Genomic DNA, 18,953 nt, shown 5'->3' on the forward strand with positions numbered 1-18,953 from the left:
ACCTAGCTCTTTCTTAATCAGCCTTGGGGAGGGGAGGGGTGGCTCATGGATAGTCTGGTTATTTCATATAAGCATCCAAACTGAATAGGAGCCTAAAGGGGCCAAGGAGGAGTTGGAGTTCTTCCCTTTGGCTAATTTGGCTTCTCTGATTCCATAGCCAAGCTAGACCTTCCTATCTTTCATGTTGTCTTTGTTTGTTCCCTCAGGTATCTTGCGGTACCGAGTAGATTTCCAGGGAATGGAATACCAAGGGGGAGATGATGAATTTTTTGACCTTGATGACTACTAGGTAGTCGACCTGGGTCCGGCAAAACGTGCCTCGCCCTCCAGCATCCAACCCAAGGAGCAAATGCGTGGTGGAAACAAAACAGATCCCTGCCTTATGATTGGAACATTTCCAGAACTTGATCCATGAGCATCGGATAGTGAAAACAAAAAAGCCCAACCCTACACTTTGATTTGTCATGGTGTCAGTGCAGCAGCAAACTACTCAGTTCCTCAATGCCACTTTGGACTAATTTAAAAGAGAATCGCAGTTTTTACTTTTACTCAATGGTGAAATTGGTTGCTCTTGTATTTTATGAAAAAAAAAATGATTTTTTTAACCTTCATACATAGAAGCAAAAATACTTTAACTGCTGTAAAACCTTCAAAAGTTAATAGAAGTAAGATCATACTGGTTTGTTTCTTATTTTGATTGGAGAAAATTTCAATTGCTGCATTTCGCGGTGACCCATTTACATGGCATTCTCAGCTTAGACTGCATAAGAAGAAATATATGTGGTGAAATATTGGAACCATTTCTCTCTTGGTCTCTGTTTAATGTTGAAAGGGTAAAATAACAGAAGGCAACGTCAGCTTCTTTCCCCTAAACCCACACCCCACATGCCCCAAGCGGTCAGTTCAGAGGGTACAAGTTGCGCTGCACATTCAAACTGACTTGAGAATCACTGGGTCGCTGGACTGTTGACTCACATCCATTGTGCAGAGGCATTTGTGCCCAAGTGTCAGGAGCTCTCATCACTGTATGCTCTAAGGGAGGATGCCCAGGATCTTAGCCTGCTAGAAACTAGTTTGGGGGTAGCGGGGGGTGGGGGGGTGGGGGGAGTAATGGGGCACCTGTGCTGGGATTGTGAGAAATAAAACATGCAATTTAAGTGGAAGCAAAGTAATTTAAAGAAATTTTTATTTTTTACACTCGGGTCTATTCCTTGGTAAAGGGAGGTGGTTGTGTTTTCCTTGTGTTGGGACAGCATGAGATTATGTGAATTTTTTGATTTTTTAAAAAAAAAAACTGAAAGATGTTTCACAGGGACGACAGATAAGACATGTATGCCTGTGCATGTGATTAGAAACCCCCCAAACTTTCTGGTGGGCCTGGAGCTTCTTTTTAGAATTTGGGACGCACAAGCATCACTCACATGGGAAGTCAGGACAAGGGGGCTGGGGAGGGGCAGGACCCAGCTCCTGGCATCAAGGACTTAACCATGTTGGATCCAAAAGTGGCCCCCAAAATATATGAAGCTTGAGCTTGGCTGCTGGGGAGTTAAGTTGGACTCATACCCAGCTCACGTGCAGTGCTGCGGAATGCCCAAGAAGGTAACAGATAAAGTGTAGAAGGTACCCCATGATAGCGGTGAATAAAGTGTACCAAATGGACTCTGAGCCAGTGGTTTTAAAAGTCAACATGGTGTATCTCCCGCACACTGATGGAGAGTACTGGGGTTCATTTGGTTTTCAGATTGGGTACTTTTCACACTTTAGTGCCTGACTGCTTCTTCACTGACTTTTGACTCAGTCACTCGTAGCTTTATTGGTCTGAACCAACTTCTTGTTCCAAGGTTGCAGACTTGCTTATCGTTCCAATAATCCTGTTTCACTTGAATGAAGGGAGTATGTCTTAAAATGTAACGCTTCTGGTTCTCACACTGTACTCTGAGGTCCAAATGACTGTCTGTCAATGTGTAACCTGATGTGTCAATCTCCCAGTAAGAGTAAATGTTTGGGTGTTCACTGGATTGGGAGGCTTCACCAGAACAGGCTTTTGCTTTGGGCTCTGCTGTTTATTTGCAGAAAACCCAAGTGTGAACAAACTTGCTCTCTTCGCAGCAGTACCTTAGGGTTTTGCCATTGTAAATGGGTCTAATGTGATATGACAAGACCAGAAAAATCGGATGTAAATTTACATATTTGAATATACTGCTTGTTGTTTCACATGATACATTTTAGGGTATGCAGCTCCTTTTTTTTTGTAGTTTTTATTTTTACTATTTAAGTTTGGAAATGATGCCAAATTTTTGTATTTCTTTAATCAATGTGTTCTCTTCGGTGATATATATTGCATTATATATTGATGTGTGTATCAATATATACTGATATGTATTACACTTACACATACACATACGAGGGGGTGAAAATCGTAGCCTTCGCATTCTATATAGCCTCTGCAGAGAGACCCTAAGCAGCAAAATCTTGGTGTTGTGATGTACAGAAATGGAGAAGAGTATTAAACCATATTTAAGAATATAATCTGTGTGCTTGAGATTTTTTAGGACTGGTGCTGGGTGCTGTTGTGGTAGGAGGGTGGGGTGTTAACTGTTGAGACCCACGTTCCAGTCAGTCCATGATCACTGGTGGTGTATTGGGATCTCTAGGTTTTGGTCTGAGTGTTCTTTCTCCTGCAGGCTCACGACCCTGTGGTTGGGCAGATAGAGAACTGTCCTGGTGAAGCTCTGTGGTTGGGGAAGGACAGCTGTAGTTCTTTAAAGTCACTTTAGATTCTGGAGTTTTTAATAGGCCCAAGTAATTCCAGAGTGCCTCTAATTTTACAATAGGTCCTCTCTGTAGACCTAAGGAAGTGGCTAGTCATTGGGGTGTGGTCAAATTGGAGAACAAGATACCAGGGTAAAGTTTTCCCACCCACCCAAATCTCAAGCTTTGTCTAAAAGGTTCTAACTGTTCAGAACGAAATACTTTTCAGTTACCATTCCCAGGGGTTAAGAATAGGAAGAACAGCTCTTCTTGTCCGATCTCATTGAGTGGTCAGAATTCTCCAGTCCATGATTCCGAGATACTTCCTGTGGGCTAACTTTACGTTATGTGTGTGTTGGCCTTCTCTGAATCTGAGATGTAAGCAAGTGATCGCTCGGGGCTCCTGAAGAATGAAATATATAGAACCCTTAAGAATTCACAAGATGGCTTTGGTATGAAAACATTGGTCTTTGGGGAGTGGAATTTCAAGAAAACTTGTTTCTAAAACCCATTTAGAAATGTGCTTTAAAAAAAATACATTTCCCACTATTTCTCCTGCCCCTCCCAGAGAGCTATCCCTTATAAGGAAGTACTAAGATAAAAAATGGGACACCAAAAAAGGCTAATGTGTTCGGTCTCCCACGTTCGTGTGGGTCCACACCTTGTCAAGAGTAGAAGTAGGAGAAGTCGGGGCAATTATCTCCTCATCTCTTCTTTGGGGCCAAGCTTAGTCACAATTTGGAAATCTATTTCAATTGTTTTGTTGTCCTATTTACATTCCTGGAATCACTGTGTATGGTTTTCCTGGTTCCACTTCACTTTACAGCAGCTCATAGAAGACCGTACTTATTTTACGTGTTTTCAAGGTGCTTTCCACATTTTATTTGGTCCTTACAGTAACAAAAATGGATACTGGTTTCTTGGTTTGAGATGTAAATTTTGATTGGCTAATTTTGCCTAAAGATTGTTTCCTCTGAGACCATGAAACTTCAAGACTGGTTCCTGAGACCCAGAAAGCCCAACATGCCCAAGACCATAGTGGGAAAAACTAAGTCTATTTCAAGATAGGCACTGCAATTTACATGGAGGTTCACTATCAGGAAGCCACAATAGATCAATATATAGGTCAAGGCTTATGGCATATACATTCTTGGAAATCTCACGGCACTTACAGTTCTGTTCCTAGCTCATGCTGTTTCTAGCTGGCACTGTGTCTACATGGCGATGAGCCAGGATGGAATTTCAACCCTGGGCCAGCTTTGCTCTTGCTGCCAATTAGAATGGGTGCCAGCTGTGAGGCCTCCCATGTCTCACCTGTCAAGCTCCACCCCTACGGTGTGACCTCTCTTCCTCAAGCCACAAGAAACCTGGCTATTGGCCTGGAAAACAGGTCTCCTAGAAGAACTACGAAGGGCCCACAAGTCAGTGAGGAAGCCCGGGTTATCAGCAAATACCCAAGAAGAGTTTGTACAGATTAAAGTTTATAGAGGAATTTAAATATATGAGATATGTACATATTTTAAGTATCCTACTGCCTCCTTGCTTTGTTCCCAAAACTGGTTCCTAGCACAGAATTTTGCAGATAAGAGTGGATAGAGTGCCAGGCCTGGAATCAGGAAGACCTGAGTTCAAATCCAGCCTCAGACACTAGTTGTGTGACCCTGGACAAGTCACTTAGCCCTGTTTGCCTCAGTTTCCTCATCTGTAAGAGAAGCTGGAGAAGGAAATGGCAAACCATTCAGTATCTCCATCAAGAAAACCCTAAATGGGGCAGACACAACAGAAACAAATGAACAACTTAATAAACGTCTAAATGATAGCTAACACAAAGAACTTATGGTTTTCAAAGCACTTTACATACCTTATCTCGTTTGATTTTCGTCTCAACCCTGTTGGTTTCAGGTAAAGATCCCAGGACTCTAGTAGGAAGGTCTCCCAGTAGCTTCTGTTCGGCACAGGTGACATTGCGCTGGGAGCCACTAGATGGTGCTGCAGCTAACGATAATGGAGGTGTAAAGGAAGGCATTAGAGGAGAGCCGTGGTTCTCACACTTTGGTCTCAGGAGCCCTTTACACTTAAAAATTATTGAGGACCCCAAAGAGCTTTTGTTTATCTATCATTATCTACCATATTGGAAGTCAAAACAAAATTTTTAAACATTTAGAAATCCATTATGTAGTAACAAATAATATTTTTTAATAAGATTTCCAAAAAAAAAAAAAATTCGTGAGAAGAGTGGCATTCTTTTCCATATTCTTGCAAATTTCTTTAATGTCTGCTCTGCATTCAGTTTTTTGTGCAGTGTTGTTTTAGTTGAAGTACATGAAAATCCGGCCTCACGGAAATATAATTGGAAAAAAGAGGGATTTTTATAGGCAAATAAAATCTTACTTTTTCAAAAAAAAAATAATATGGAAGACTGTGTGAAAGTGTCCTGGGGCCCATGGACCCCACTTAGAGGATCTCTGGGGTAGAGGAATTCAAGGCAATCCATTACTAAACATTTAAGTGCTTACTATGTGGTAGGTACTATGCCTTATGGGGATGCAAAGAAAGGTAAGACAAGCCCGGCTCTTTAGGAGTTCACAGACAACAAGCTAACAACTGTATAAGCAAGTTATGTACAGGATAACTGGCAATGATCAACAGAAGGAAAATACTAAAGAGGGATTGGGATCTTGTAGAAGGTGGGATTTTAGCTGGAACTTGAAGGAAACTGGAGCAACAAGGAGATAGAGATGAGGAGGGGAGTATCTCAAGTCCTGTCCAAGGCTCAGGCACTGAAAATGCCCAGAAATGTCGTGTCTTGCTTGACGAGCAGTAAGGAGGCCAGTGTCACTGGATTACAGAGTATGTACATAGAGGCTGGGAAGAGAGGGTAAGGTACAAGAAGACAGAAAAAGTGGGGGAGGGCAGGAGGAGGAGGCAGAATGAGTTGTGAAGGGCTATGAAAGCCAGAGAGGATTTGAGGTTTGATCCTGTAGGTCAGGGGTGTCAAGTAGAGATGGGTGGGAGCAGAGGCGGAGGCAGGGAACCACAAAACTGTACATCAGGATCCCTGCTGACTGCATATTGACTTAGAAAACCACATATTAACATCTTTTATTTTCATCTGGTTCCCTTTGCATTTGGGAGTGTCACATGGCCACATGTTTGACACTTCTGCTAAAGGTGACAGGGAACCAGTGCAGTTTAGTATTTTATTTAGTGTTATATTTTTCCCCAGTTACATGTAAAAACAACATTTATTTTTAAAACCTTGAATTCCAAATTCCCTTTTTCCCTCCCTACCCCCCTCATTGAGAAGGCAAGCCATTCAATATAGGCTATACCTGTGTCGTTATGCAAAACGTATCCATAATAGTCATGTGAAAGAAAACACAGACAAAAACAAAACCTCAAGAAATATGAAGTTTAAAAAGTCTGCTTCGATCTGTATTCAGACAGACATCAGTTCTTTCTCTGGGGGTGGGTAGCACTCATCATAAGTCCTTCCAAGTTGTCTTGGATCATTGTGTTGCTGATAATGGCTAAGTCATTCACAGGGGATCGTCTCACAATATCGCTGTTACTTTGTACACAGTACAGTTCACTTTGCATCAGCCCTTGCAAGTCTTTCCAGGTTTTCCTGAGAGCACCCTGCTCATCATTTCCAAGACTACAATATTATTCCATCATAATCACATACCACAACTTGTTCAGCCATTTCCCAACTAATGGGCATCCTCTCAATTTCCAATTCTTTACTCCCAGAAAATAGATACTATAAATATTTTTGTACATATAGGTCCTTTTGTGTTTGTTTTTTATCTCTTCTGGGATACCGACCTAGTAGTGGTATTGCTAGTTCAAAATGTGTGCATGGTTTTATAGCCCTTTGGGCATATCTCCAATTTGCTCTATAGAGTGGTTGAATCAATTCACAACTCTGCTGACAATGCATTAATGTCTCATTTTTTCCACATTCCCTCCAACATTTGTCATTTACCTTTTCTGTCCTATTAGCCAATCTAATAGGTATGAGATATTACCTCAGAATTGTTTTAACTTCCATTCTTCCAATCAATAGTGAGTTAGAACATTTTTTCATATGGCTACAAACTGATTATATCTTTTGATCATTATCAATTGGGGAATGGCTCTTATTTTTATAAATTTGACTCAGTTTTCTGTATGTTTGAGAAATGAGGCCTTTATCAGAGAAACTGGCTTCAGAATGTTTTTTCACAGTTATTATTGCTAACTGTATTTTCCTCCATCCTATTCCCCCACTCCCATTTATTCTATTCTCTATCTCCTTTCACCCTGTCCCTCCTCAAAAGAGTTTTGCTTCTGACCAACCCCTCCCCCAATCTGCCCTCCCTTCTATCATTCTTCCCCTTCCTTATCACCTTTCCCTTCTACTTTCCTGCAGGGCAAGACAGATTTCTATACCCAATTGTGTGTGTATGTTATTACCTCTTTGAGCCAACTCTAATGAGAGTAAGGTTCACTCACTCCCCCTCACCTCCCTCCACTATAAAAGCTTTTTCTTGCCTCTTTTATATGAGATAATTTACCCCATTCTACTCCCTTTTCTTTTTCTCCCAGCAAATTCCTCTCTCACCCCTTAATTTTATTTTTTAGATATCATCCCCTCATATTCAACTCACACCTGTGCCCTCTGTCAATATATATATGTATATATATATATATTGCTTCTAACTACCCTAGTCATGAGAAAGGTCTTATGAGTTACAAACATTATCCTCCCATATAGGAATGTGAACAGTTTAAACTTATTAAGTTCCTTATGATTTCCCTTTCCTGTTTACATTTTTATGCTTCTCTTAAGTATTGTATTAGACACTCAAATTTTCTATTCAGCTCTGGTCTTTTCATTAAGAATGCTTGAAAGTCCTCTATTTTATTGAAAATCCATATTTTGCCTTGGAGTATTATACTCAGTTTTCCTGGGTAGGTGATTCTTGGTTGTGATCCTAGCTCCTTTGCCCTCCACAATATCATATTCAAAGCCCTCCGATCCTTTGATATAAAAACTGCTAAATCTTGGGTTATCTTGACTGTTGCTCCACCATACTTGAATTGCTTCTTTCTGGCTGCTTGCAATATCTCCTTGACCTGGGAACTCTGGAATTTGGCTATAATAATCTTGGAAGTTTTCATTTTGGGATCTCTTTCAGAAAATGATAGGTGGATTCTTTCAATTTCCGTTTTATCCTCTGGTTCTAGAATATCAAAGCAGTTTTCCTTGATAATTTCTTGAAAGATGATGTCTAGGCTCTTTTTTTTGATCATGGCTTACAGGTAATCCAATAATTTTTAAATTCTCTCTCCTGGATCTGTTTTCCAGGTCAGTTGTTTTTCCAATGAGATATTTCACACTGTCTTCTATTTTTTTGGTTTTGTTTTATGATTTCTTGATTTCTCATAAAGTCATTACCTTCCAAGTTAGCAAAAGCTCCATTCTAATTTTAAGGAATTATTTTCTCCAGTGAGGTTTCGTACCTCCTTTTCCATTTGAGCAATTCTGCTTTTTAACACATTCTTCTTCTCATTGGCTTTTTGGACTTCTTTTGCCATTTGGCCTAGTCTGTTTTTATTTTCTTCAGTATTTTTGTGTGTGTGTGTCTTTTAGCATGCTGTTGACTCTTTTCTCATGATTTTCTTGCATCACTCTCATTTCTCTTCCCAATTTTTCTTCTACTTCTTTTACTTGACTTTCAAAATCCTTTTTGAGCTCTTCCATGGCTTGAGACCGAGTCATATTTTTCTTGGAGGCTTTGGATATAGGAGCTTTGACTTTGCTATCTTCTTCTGATCTTCCTTGTCACCATAATAACTTTATATAGTCATCGTTTTTCCCCACTGTTTGCTCATTTTCCCAGACTATTACTTGACTTTTAACTGTTTCTTAGGGTAGGGTTCTGCTTCCAGGGTGGAGGGCCAAGTATCCCAAGCTTCAGCAGTTTTGTACAGCTGTTTTCAGAGATACCTCTAGAAACTTCTATGTTTTCTTCCAAGGTGAGCCACCACAAGCACTCTTTTCTTCCCTGGAACTGTAATGAGGATCCCCCCCCCCCCCCACTGTTGCTATGGCTCTGTTATGCTAGTGCTCCTCCTTGCCCTGGGATCACCACCCAGGACTTAGACCTGGATCCAAGTAAGGGAAAAGCAACAGTGTCCTGCCTCAGTGCCCTGCAAAGAGACTCCCGCAATCTCCTTCTGACCAGTCGTTTGACCCCTTTACCATCTGTGGGCTGAAAGCTCCAGAAGCAGCCACTGCCACCGCTGATTCAGCCTGCTCCCACTTTGCTGGGGCTGGGGCTATGCTGGCATGACCTGTGTTGAATGGCACTCCAATCTCACCCAGGTGCAACAGACCTTTCCTGCCAATCTTCTAAGCTGTGTTTGACATCTGTGAGCGGAAAGGTCTGGAAACCACCACTGTTGCCAGTGATTCAGCCACCTGGAGACCTGGTCTGGTTTGCTGGGGCCCTGTCTGTGCTGGGTTGCATTCCTTTCTCTCTCACTGTGGTGCGATGGACCTTTCCTGCCAACCTTCCAAGTTGTCTCGGGCTGGTAATTTGTTTTGCTCTGTCTTTTTATGGGGGCTGCTGCTCTAGAATTTGTTTACAGTCATTTTTAAAAGGTATTTGGAGGGGCTTGGGGCAGAGCTCAGGCAAATCCCTGCCTTTATTCTGCCATCTTGGCTCTGCTCTCTCCCAGTGCAGTTTATTAATAAAGGGAAGGGAGGTTGATGTGGTCATACCTGAGTTTTAGGGAGATAACTTTGACAGCTGAGTGGAGGATGGGTTGCAGTAGGGAGATACTTGTGACCAGGAGACCAACCAACAGGCTATTGCAAAAAAATGGCCGTGATGTAATAGCAGTGTCAGAGGAGAAAAGGTAGCATATGTGAGAGATAGTATGAAGGTGAAATGGACAGTCCCTGAAAATTGGATTAGATTGGATATGGTGGGGAGGGGAGGGTTGAGAGAGTAAGCAGTCTAGGTTAAGACCTAGATTGTGAGTCTGTGTGACTGGAAGGATGATGGTGCCCTCTACAGTAACAGGGAAGTTTGGAAGTGGGGAGGGTTTGGGGAGAAAGATAAAGAGTCCCATTTCAGACATGTTCAGTTTAAGATGTCTACAGGACATCCCATACAAGATGTCCAATAGGCAGTTGGTGATCTGAGACTGGAAGGCAAAAGAGATTAGGGCTGGATACACATATTTGAGAATCACCAGCATGGTTGACAATTGAATCTACGGGATTGATGAGATCACCAAGTGAAATAACATACAGAAAAGAAGAGAACCCACGCAGTAGGTTCCATACAAACGCTTAGTCTTCTCTCTCCCCCCTCCACTATTATGCTGGATAGAATCAACCCCAAGCAGGTGCCAAATGGCATTGGCCGAAAAAATTCTCCGTACCGATGAAATCCCAGAGCTGATGCTTGCCCCATCCCCCACCAAGTAACAGAAATAATGATGGACGTTTACAATGGTGACCCTGCTTCCTTAGTATGGAACCTACTGCGTTCCGGGCACCACGCTAACTCTTTACAAATAAACACTACTATATATAACACAATGATATCTTCAGGAACTGTTGAGTTGTGTTAGAAATAGCTGTCCCTAAGTCTGAATGCAAATCAGAGCATACTTTTAAACTTTATTTTCTTGGGATTTTTTGGTCCGTGTTCTCTTTTGCAACACAGCTAATATGGAAATGTGTTTTGCACAATTGCACATGTATAATCTATATCGAATTGCTTGCTTCTCAAGGAGGGAGGGAGAGAATTTGGGGGTCAAATTTTTTTAAATGAACGTTGAAAAATTGTTACATGTAATTGGGAAAAAATGAACTAAAATTTCATCTGTTCCTAAACTCAATAGTTCTAGATTAGTCTGCTGTTACTGTTTTCTGCTCCTTTAATGTTAGGCTGTTGGATGTCTGAGTGCCCTCCTGATCTCCTTCTATCCTGCTGCTCCTAACCTCCGCTGAAGGCAGAAACCAGGCATCCAAGTTAATTGGGGCCAATACTAAAGTAAGCGGAAATAGGCTGTGAGCTAGGCCTGAGGGCTTCTTCAATGAGTCACACACGTGAACCTTCCCATGTGAACTCCGGGTCATGCGTTTTGGCCGTTTGGTGGCTATAATTTGTTTCCAGCTGGATGGAGATCAACTGAATCTCTGATTGTCCAAAAGTAATCTGTTCAAGGAGGTGCTAAAGTAATTACGTCCTTGGCTGCTGGGAGTCTTGTTTTAAAAGCCCTTACACACATAATTCATTAGGAAGGCAAAGTAGGGTAGAGGATAAGAGTGCTTGGAGAGTCAGGGGGACCTGAGTTCAAATCTTGCTTCAGAAACTATGTGCTAAGCACTTTACAAATGTCCTATCATTTGATTCCCACAACAGCCCTAGGAGGTAGGAGCTGTTATGATCTCCACTTTATAGATGAGGTTAAGTGACTGGACCAGGGTGACCCAGCCAGTAAGTGTCTGAGGCCAGATTTCAACTCCAGTCTCACTGGCTATGTGACCCTGGACAAATCACTTCAGCTCTGTCAGCCTTATATGTAAGGCTGGGGCTATTAATAGTACCTACTTCACAAGGCCATTGTGAGCAGAGGACAGGACGAAATGCTTTGGAACAGTAAACATGAGCCATGATTATTTCCACAAGCTGTGGGACTATGGGCAAAGTGCTTAACCTCTCAACCTCTCTGTAAAATTGAATTGATAATATTCGAAGAATATGTTTCACGTGTGAGGACTAAGCACTTTGTAAACCTTAAAATGCCGCATTAAGCTCAACGGTTATTAATAATCCCCTTGCCTCTCCCATATATATTCCCTATTTCATGAAAGGGGGAAATCAAAGCCCAGGGTAAAGCAGTATTTTTTTAAAATGCTGTTTTATTTTCTCCAATTACATGTGAAGACAATTCTCATTCATTTTTATAAAGGTTTGAGTTCCAAATTTTTCACCCTTCCTCTTTTCCCTCCCTCCTCCCTCAGATGATAAGCAATTTGATATAGGTTCTATTTGTGCTTCCAAGCAGTACCACTGAAGGAAGGCTCTGTGGAGAGCCTAGACTCATCTCCAGCTGGTCGGCCACTCCAAGTCAGTAAAAACTCCTGATTCCCCTCACCCAAGGGGTAGGAGTACCAAAGGGACAAGAAAAGAGCTCAGCTGCTCACCACCCACAACCTCCTAGTTTCCTTCCCCATGGATTCGTTACCTTGTCAAGTGGCCTTAAGCCAAAGAGCCAGGAAATCAAGGTCAGCCCCTGGAAATTCCCTCCTCGAGTTGCCTATAGTTTCTGATTACAGACACCATAAAAGGCCGAGAGGCAGGAAACCTGGGTCCCCTTCTGGCCAGCCAGCTGCCCCCCTACTCTGTGGTCTTGTTCACCCTCAGCTGGGCCTCTCCTCCACAGATATAATGAGATGGCTGACATTTCTGCTACTGGGAGAGGACCCTGGCTTGTTGATCGGAGCAGGTGAGGACCTTTCTATGTCCTCATTTTATTGGGGGATTGGGGAGTCTAATTTGGAACCATGGACTAACCAGTGCTTTGTGTGATCATTTCAATCCCACCTGATTTCCCTGCCCATGATGCCTAACTCTGTAAATTGTAGGCACTTAATGTATTTTTTTGTTGTTGGTTATCATTCTAGTAACTTGACTCTTCCCCCCTCCCCTCCATAGGCACATATACACTTCCACCCAGTACATCTGTTGTACAATTCCCTTATTGGCCCACGCTACAGAAAAGGACCCCTCAGAATGGGCCCTCCCACACATTCAATAGCCACCATTTACCAAAGTGGCCACAAGAGACAGCCTTTCTCCTAGGATTCCCTGGGTATTCCACAGTCTGATGCAATACAGAGAATGGCTCAGACCCAAGGTACACAGTGACTCCCCAGGGCAGAGCATTCCCTCTCCTGTTGGTGAGAAGCATCAGTCACTTGCAGGGCCCTGAGAATGAGGTGACTTAGGGCAAACTCCAAAAAGAGAGAAGCGATCTTGGAAAGTTAAAGCATCTGAGACTCCTTATCAGTTATTTGGCCAATCTAGAAGAAAAATTCTCGGGAGGAGGAAGGATATGTTTGTTGTTCACCCTCCTCCTCCCATCACACAACCCAAGTGAGATGTAACTTACTTTCAGGGTGGCTTCCAGGTCCTTCCTAGGAAGAGTCCCAAACATTTATCTACCCAGTGTCTCCTGGGTTCATCCATCCTGGGACACAATAATAAAGACTTGAAATAAGGAAAGACAAATTAGTTTACTAGTTAAACAGTAAAACTAACCATGAAGGGCAGTGCCAACTTGTGACCATTACAAATACCTTTTAATGGGTCTGTGGACAGAAAGGGAGTGTGATTCTGGGGTCGGCTCAGAATAAGGGACCTTTTGGAGCTTATCTAGGAGACATGTGTTCATAGGTGAGCTCCCATCTCAGCTTTGGATTGAGGCTAGAAAGTAAGTCATCAATCTTAATATTAGGCACACATTATCTTCCACTCCTATGTCACCACATGCTGCCACCCGAGTGGCCTAAAGGCTTCTCAAACCCAACAAAATGGAATTCGTTACCTTCTCCCTAAAGCCACCCCTCCTCCAAACTTCAACTCAACTAAAACTAGTCCTCTCACTCTTCCCTAACAGATCAGTCTTTCAACAAGTACTTACTGGGTGCCTACAGTGTGCCAGTCTTCACTTTGTAGGTGCTGGAGATGCAAAGACAGCGATGAAATAATCCCTGCCCTCTGGGAGGGCATTCTCACATTCTGCTGGAAGTACACAGAGGCAAAGGCAACGTGTATAAAAAAGAATTTTAAGAGGGAGGCTTCAGGGAAGTGACTATGGAGTTGAGGAAAACTCTTGGAGGAAGAGAAATGCTCTCTTTTTTGTCGAGGACCACACTACCCATCTTGTCAAACCTTTCTCTCCTCTCCCTCCCCGCCCCCAAATCTTGGAGTTCTAGCTTTATATCTTTCTGTTTACATAACCACCATCCTAGTTCAAGCCATTACCATCTCTCATTTGGATTGTTTATCAATCGATCAATAAACATTTATTAAGTGCCTACTATGTGCCAGACATTGTGCTAAGCGCTGGGATACAAAAAGGGGCAACGACAGTCCCTGAGAGCTTACAGTCTAGTAAGGGAGACAACATGCAAACAAATATATACAAAGCAAGGTATATGCAGGATAAATAGGAAATAATTAACAGAGGGAAGGCACTGGAATTAAGAGGGGTTTAGATGGGCATGGGGGCTCACAGCTTCCAGACATGACCAAAGAACTGTCAGTGTGTCCTTATTAGGGAGAGGCTTTCTAGCTATTATATCCTAACACCCTAGCAAACCAGAGAGATGAAACCCTCCTCGAGGAATCATGCGATTGAAAGAATGACCTCTCAGAAAGAAAAGATGGAATGCCCAGCAGAGAGCAGCATCAACCCTGTAATGTTGAAGGTGTGAGTTGCCTAGCCCTGTGTGTTCCTCACCCCCATTTGTCCACCTTCTTGTATGTTTCCTGGACACATGGGTTCCTGCTATGGATCTTTGTTCTCTGCTTTTGGGTCTTCCCAACTAGAGGTATGGTAAACTTCTCAAGAACATACCCCATGTGTGCATGAAAAGAAGCTTCTGTCACCTTTTTTCCCCACACTGTTAGATTAAATGTCTTTTGTTTGAACTAATGTTTCCTCTGGCTGGCTGACAAAAGTACACGTGTTTCTGAGCAAGTTATGGTATATGAGTGTAATGGAATACTGTTGTTCCATAAGAAATGATGAGCAGGTAGATGACAGAAAAACCTGGAAAGACTTATATGAACTGATGCTGAGTGAAGTGAGCAGAACCAGGAGAACATTGTATACAGTAACAGCAGCATTGTGACATGACTAACTTTGATAGACTTACCTCTGCTTAGTAATGCAAGGCTCTAAGACAACTTCAAATGACTCATGATGGAAAATGTTATTCACATCCAGAAAAAGAACCATGGAGTCTGAATGCAGATCGAAGCTTTTAAAAAAAAGTACACATGTCAGTGGCAGAAGCTAGCCCTATACTGTGGTTTTAGTAGATGTCGAACCACAGGGAACCTCACTCCTGGGGTGGCTTTTCTGGGGATTCCTGTAAGAAGGAGAATCCCTAGGACTACACCTGAATATCCTCTCTCCTTACCTCTGAATCTTAGACTCCTTAGATTCCTTAGGAGGTGGCATTCAACCCTAATGCCACCTCCTACAGGAAGCCTTTCAGATTCTCTTAGGTGTTAATGTCTCTCTCAAATTATCTTATATTTACTTGCCTGTTTATATGTGGTATCTTTTAGTAGAATGAGGGCAGGGACATCTCTCTCTCTCTCTCTCTCTCTCTCTCTCTCTCTCTCTCTCTCTCTCTCCACAGAGTACTAAATAAATTATTGTTGGGTTGAAATGAATTTAATTTCCCCAGAGAATCAATCAGACGGAATTTACTGAGAACTTGGCTTGATAGTCCTGTGCTAAGAGAGTTGTGCTTGTAATGAATTGAGTCAAAGGCACTGGCCCTGCCCTCAAGGAATTTTTAGTCTGTTTAGGGAGAAGAGTGTAATACACAGGAAACAGTAAAAACGATGCACTACAAACCTGGGAAAACCATCTGAAGCCTTCGAGTGAAAGTCTAAATTAAATTTGCAGAGAGGTTCAACAGATCAACCTCTCATCATGCCCTCATTTCTCAGATCCCCAGCCTTTGAATTCTGAGAGCAGGAAGTAGCAGAAGTCAGATGTGGGTCCAGCTGTCATGTTTACTAATATCCTTACAATTAAAGTCCCAACCAATTGAAATTAAGCCCCAACTGTGTGCTGAGCACTATCTTAGGTGATAGAAAAGGTAGAAATTTTAAACTAGACTCCTGCCCTCAGAAAGCTTATAGTCTAGTAATTGGATAAGACAACACGTAGCAATAATATATACTATTGTGTGGTAAGTGTGCTAGGGTTAAATATACCCTATTATGTGATACATTGCTAGAATGTGAGGTCCAGAGGGTAATCCTTACAAATAGGGGAATTTCTGAAGAAGCAGCACTTGGCTAGACTAGAGCTACAAAGGATGGGTTAGAATTCAACAGAAGAGAGGGTGGCAAGGAATTCCAAGCACTGTGTGAGCAAACACATGGAGACGGGAGAGCACAGTGTTTGTTAGGCCAGCAGAAAGGCATCTAGTTTGGCTGGAGCATAGAGCACATGAAGGGGGATAATATAAGTTTGGAAAGGTAGGGCTCCTGGTGTCCTGTAGGACCTTGAATCGTCCCTGTCCTCAGCTTGATTTTTCTCTGGCATGGCCTCAAAGCCCCCTGATAATTTCCAGGCACCCTGACAGCTCCTCTCTAGAAGAGGACATACCAGGCAGACCTGCCGCCATCCTCCACATCAGCTGCTGCCCCCCACTGGCTCCCAAGCTTGTGCCAGTCTCAATTAGACTCTGCAGCTGAGGAGGAGGCTGCCTGGGGCTCTCCTCCCCTCTCCTTTGCCATTCGGGTTCTCTGGGGCTGCTGCTATAAATAACCGGCCTGTTTCCAGCTGGGGATTTCCCCTGCCTGTATGAGGGGAGAGGAAGCACCGCCCCACCCAGCCTGAGCTGCCCTCATCGGGCAGGCGTAGCAGTGCGGGGCAGGGTTGACAGGCAGGGGGAGGAGCAAAGGATGGGCACCCAGTGGGCTCAAGTTAGCCACTACGGGATCCTCAGCTCCAATGGGACTACATTACCCACAATCCTAGCTTCGGAAAAAGAGGAAACGGTCAACGGGGGCGCTTCTGCTGCCCCAGGAGAAAAGCTAACCCCTCCCAGGCTGTACACGCGGGGGCTTTCGGGAAGCGGGGATGGCCTGAGATTCGGATGCCTGTGTGCCGCCAGTTCTGTCCTCAGCCCCCAGTCTCTGCCCCTGCTGATGCCTTGGTTAGGGCGCCTTAAGGGATGGAGACACGTGGGACGGGATCGGATTGAGGGACTAAGAGAAAACAGCCCCATTAGAAAGGGGGCTTAAAGGAACCGATGCCTCCTCCCTAACCCCAACGCTTCCTTTTCCCCTGTCCGCCCCCCCCCCCCCACGTGTTCTCACTTGTTTGGAGACACTGGGCTCAGCACGGACTCTCCTCGCTGGCCTTCATCTCAGTTGTATTATTGAAGGCTCTGGGAGTTTGTCCTTGCCCAGTAGGGCTGTTAATTCTTTGTTACGGTGGTGATGGTGAGTGTGTTTGACTTTCTACAGCCCTGTGCCCCCTTCTCATTCCAGAAAGCCCCAGGAGTATGAATGGATTCCAGCCTCCCTATGTAACAGTTTTTCAAGAGGATGACAATCCTTTACCTTTCTCCCCCAAGCCCAGTTTTTCTCGCCTCCATACTTTAAGGACTTGGCTCCTTTTTTTTCAGCCTCCTTCTAATGAGTCCTGTCAAGAAAATGGGGCTATCTCCCCACCATATAGAGCCAGCCCCTTCATTTTCCCCCACCCACCCACGGCAATCCCCAGCAATGAGCGTACTTGCAAAGCCAATCTCCTCTTCCTTCACCATCCCAGACTGCTGGGAGGAGTTTGTGGAGAAGCCTAAGGGGACAGAGATTAATGTTTTATCTAATGGCTAATCCCTATTTAGGGCCCTCAGTTTTGCCAGGGTTGTCAGATCCCAGGAGGGCATAAAGGGCAAAGACAACTCTTCTGACCTTTGCCCCTTTCAGTGAAGGCTAACCAAAGTCGGGGTGATGACACATGTTTATTATACTTCAGGGAGCCTGCTCCTGCTGGAAATACGGAGGCAGTTTCTCTCTTCCCTCCCCCACCCTCACCCTAGCCTGAAGGGATGGGAGGAGGCACATTGTAGGGACATGTGTTGACTTCACTAGACCCTACCACGGTGGATAAACAAGAGAGGTTAGGCCAAGGAAGTCTGAGGTTGGGAAACTATTAGCGGATCTGGAGCCTGGGAAGACTTTCTTCAACAACCTCTATTCTAGTTTTTACTCTGCTAGGCTGTACCTCTACTTCTGTCTTGGCTGGGGGGTAGCTTTATCTAGACAGGGGTGGGGAACCTTCGGCTTTGAGGCCACAGGTTCCTGACTCCTGACCTAGACTGTATTTGGGAATTCTGCTCCAGGCCCTGCTCCCTCCCACCAAGAGCTCCTACTCCCAGATTCAAATAGCCCAAGGAAGACAATGTTGTGAGCTGGGTTTCACTTCCACTGTGAGTTAGATCTGCAGGAGATAAACTGCGAGTTAGGCCCAGGAGTTCCTGGCTCCAAGCCATGGGGTTTAGTTCCCTAAGAATCAGTTGTTGCGAGGGTTGGTGTCCAGGCCTAGAGAATGAGGCCAAGCAGGAGACTTTGCTGTGGGCGTGTGTGTGTGTGTGTGTGTGTGTGTGACGCTGACCCCACCCTCCCCTAACCCTAACTCGAATCCCTTAGTGCCCTGAAAGGAAACATATTTTTGGAGGGGGGGGTGGCACAAACAGCAGACTAAGGGACACGGGAGGAGCGGGAAAGTCTTGGCTGCGGGGAGGGCTGGGCTGGGGCGGCCTTGCTTCTGCACTGGGACCTCGCTGCTGCGTTCCCACGACCATCTAGCTCAGGGGCATTCCCGGCCCAGGCCAAGGAGAAGGGGAGAGGGCCGGCAGCCCTCCCCTCCCCCCCCCCGCTCCCTCCCCGGCGCCTCCCCTCCCCCGCGGCCAGCCCCGGACCCTGGGGCTCCCCAAAGCCAAGCGGCCAGGCCCCGGGAGGGCTCCGCTCCGGGTCTGCCAGGTCGCCGGGCCGCCAGCCAGCCGCGCCGGAAAGGAAGCTCCTTGTATGGGCTGCGGGGAGGGAGGAAGCGCCTTTTAGGGCAGCGGGAGGAAGCGCCATAAATGGGGCTGGGCGGCCCGGGAGGCTGGCCGGGGAGGAGGGGACGGCGCCCGGTAAGGAAGGCGCTTCCGCCGGGCTGGGCTGGCTCGGGGGTCAGCCTCAGCCTGCCGTCGCTCTGCGCAGCCGGCCTCCTTACCTTTCCCCGGCTGCAGGGGCAGGGATTCCCTGAGAGATCCCTGAATTGGGAAATTCCCTCCGTCTGCCATCCTCCCCCACCCCGCCGCACATCCAGCTGCCTTCCTCTGCTCCTCACAAGGCCCCTCTCCAGGAGTTCCTGCAGCCCGTCTT

The 18,953-nt window shown here is 44.7% G+C and overlaps 1 protein-coding gene across 1 annotated transcript in view; it reads left to right on the plus strand.

The window, feature by feature from the left end:
• ETF1 (eukaryotic translation termination factor 1) overlaps positions 1-2,529 on the plus strand; it is a 36,932-nt gene extending 34,403 nt beyond the window's left edge. The window contains exon 11 of the mRNA XM_036750492.1: positions 207-2,529. Coding sequence (XP_036606387.1) covers positions 207-289 — 83 coding nt within the window. The 3' untranslated portion in view covers positions 290-2,529. The remainder of the gene's footprint in view (positions 1-206) is intronic.
• The last annotated feature ends 16,424 nt before the right edge of the window (positions 2,530-18,953 follow it).

The sequence above is a fragment of the Trichosurus vulpecula genome, chromosome 3, assembly GCF_011100635.1.
Source record: "Trichosurus vulpecula isolate mTriVul1 chromosome 3, mTriVul1.pri, whole genome shotgun sequence".
NCBI lineage: Eukaryota > Metazoa > Chordata > Mammalia > Diprotodontia > Phalangeridae > Trichosurus > Trichosurus vulpecula.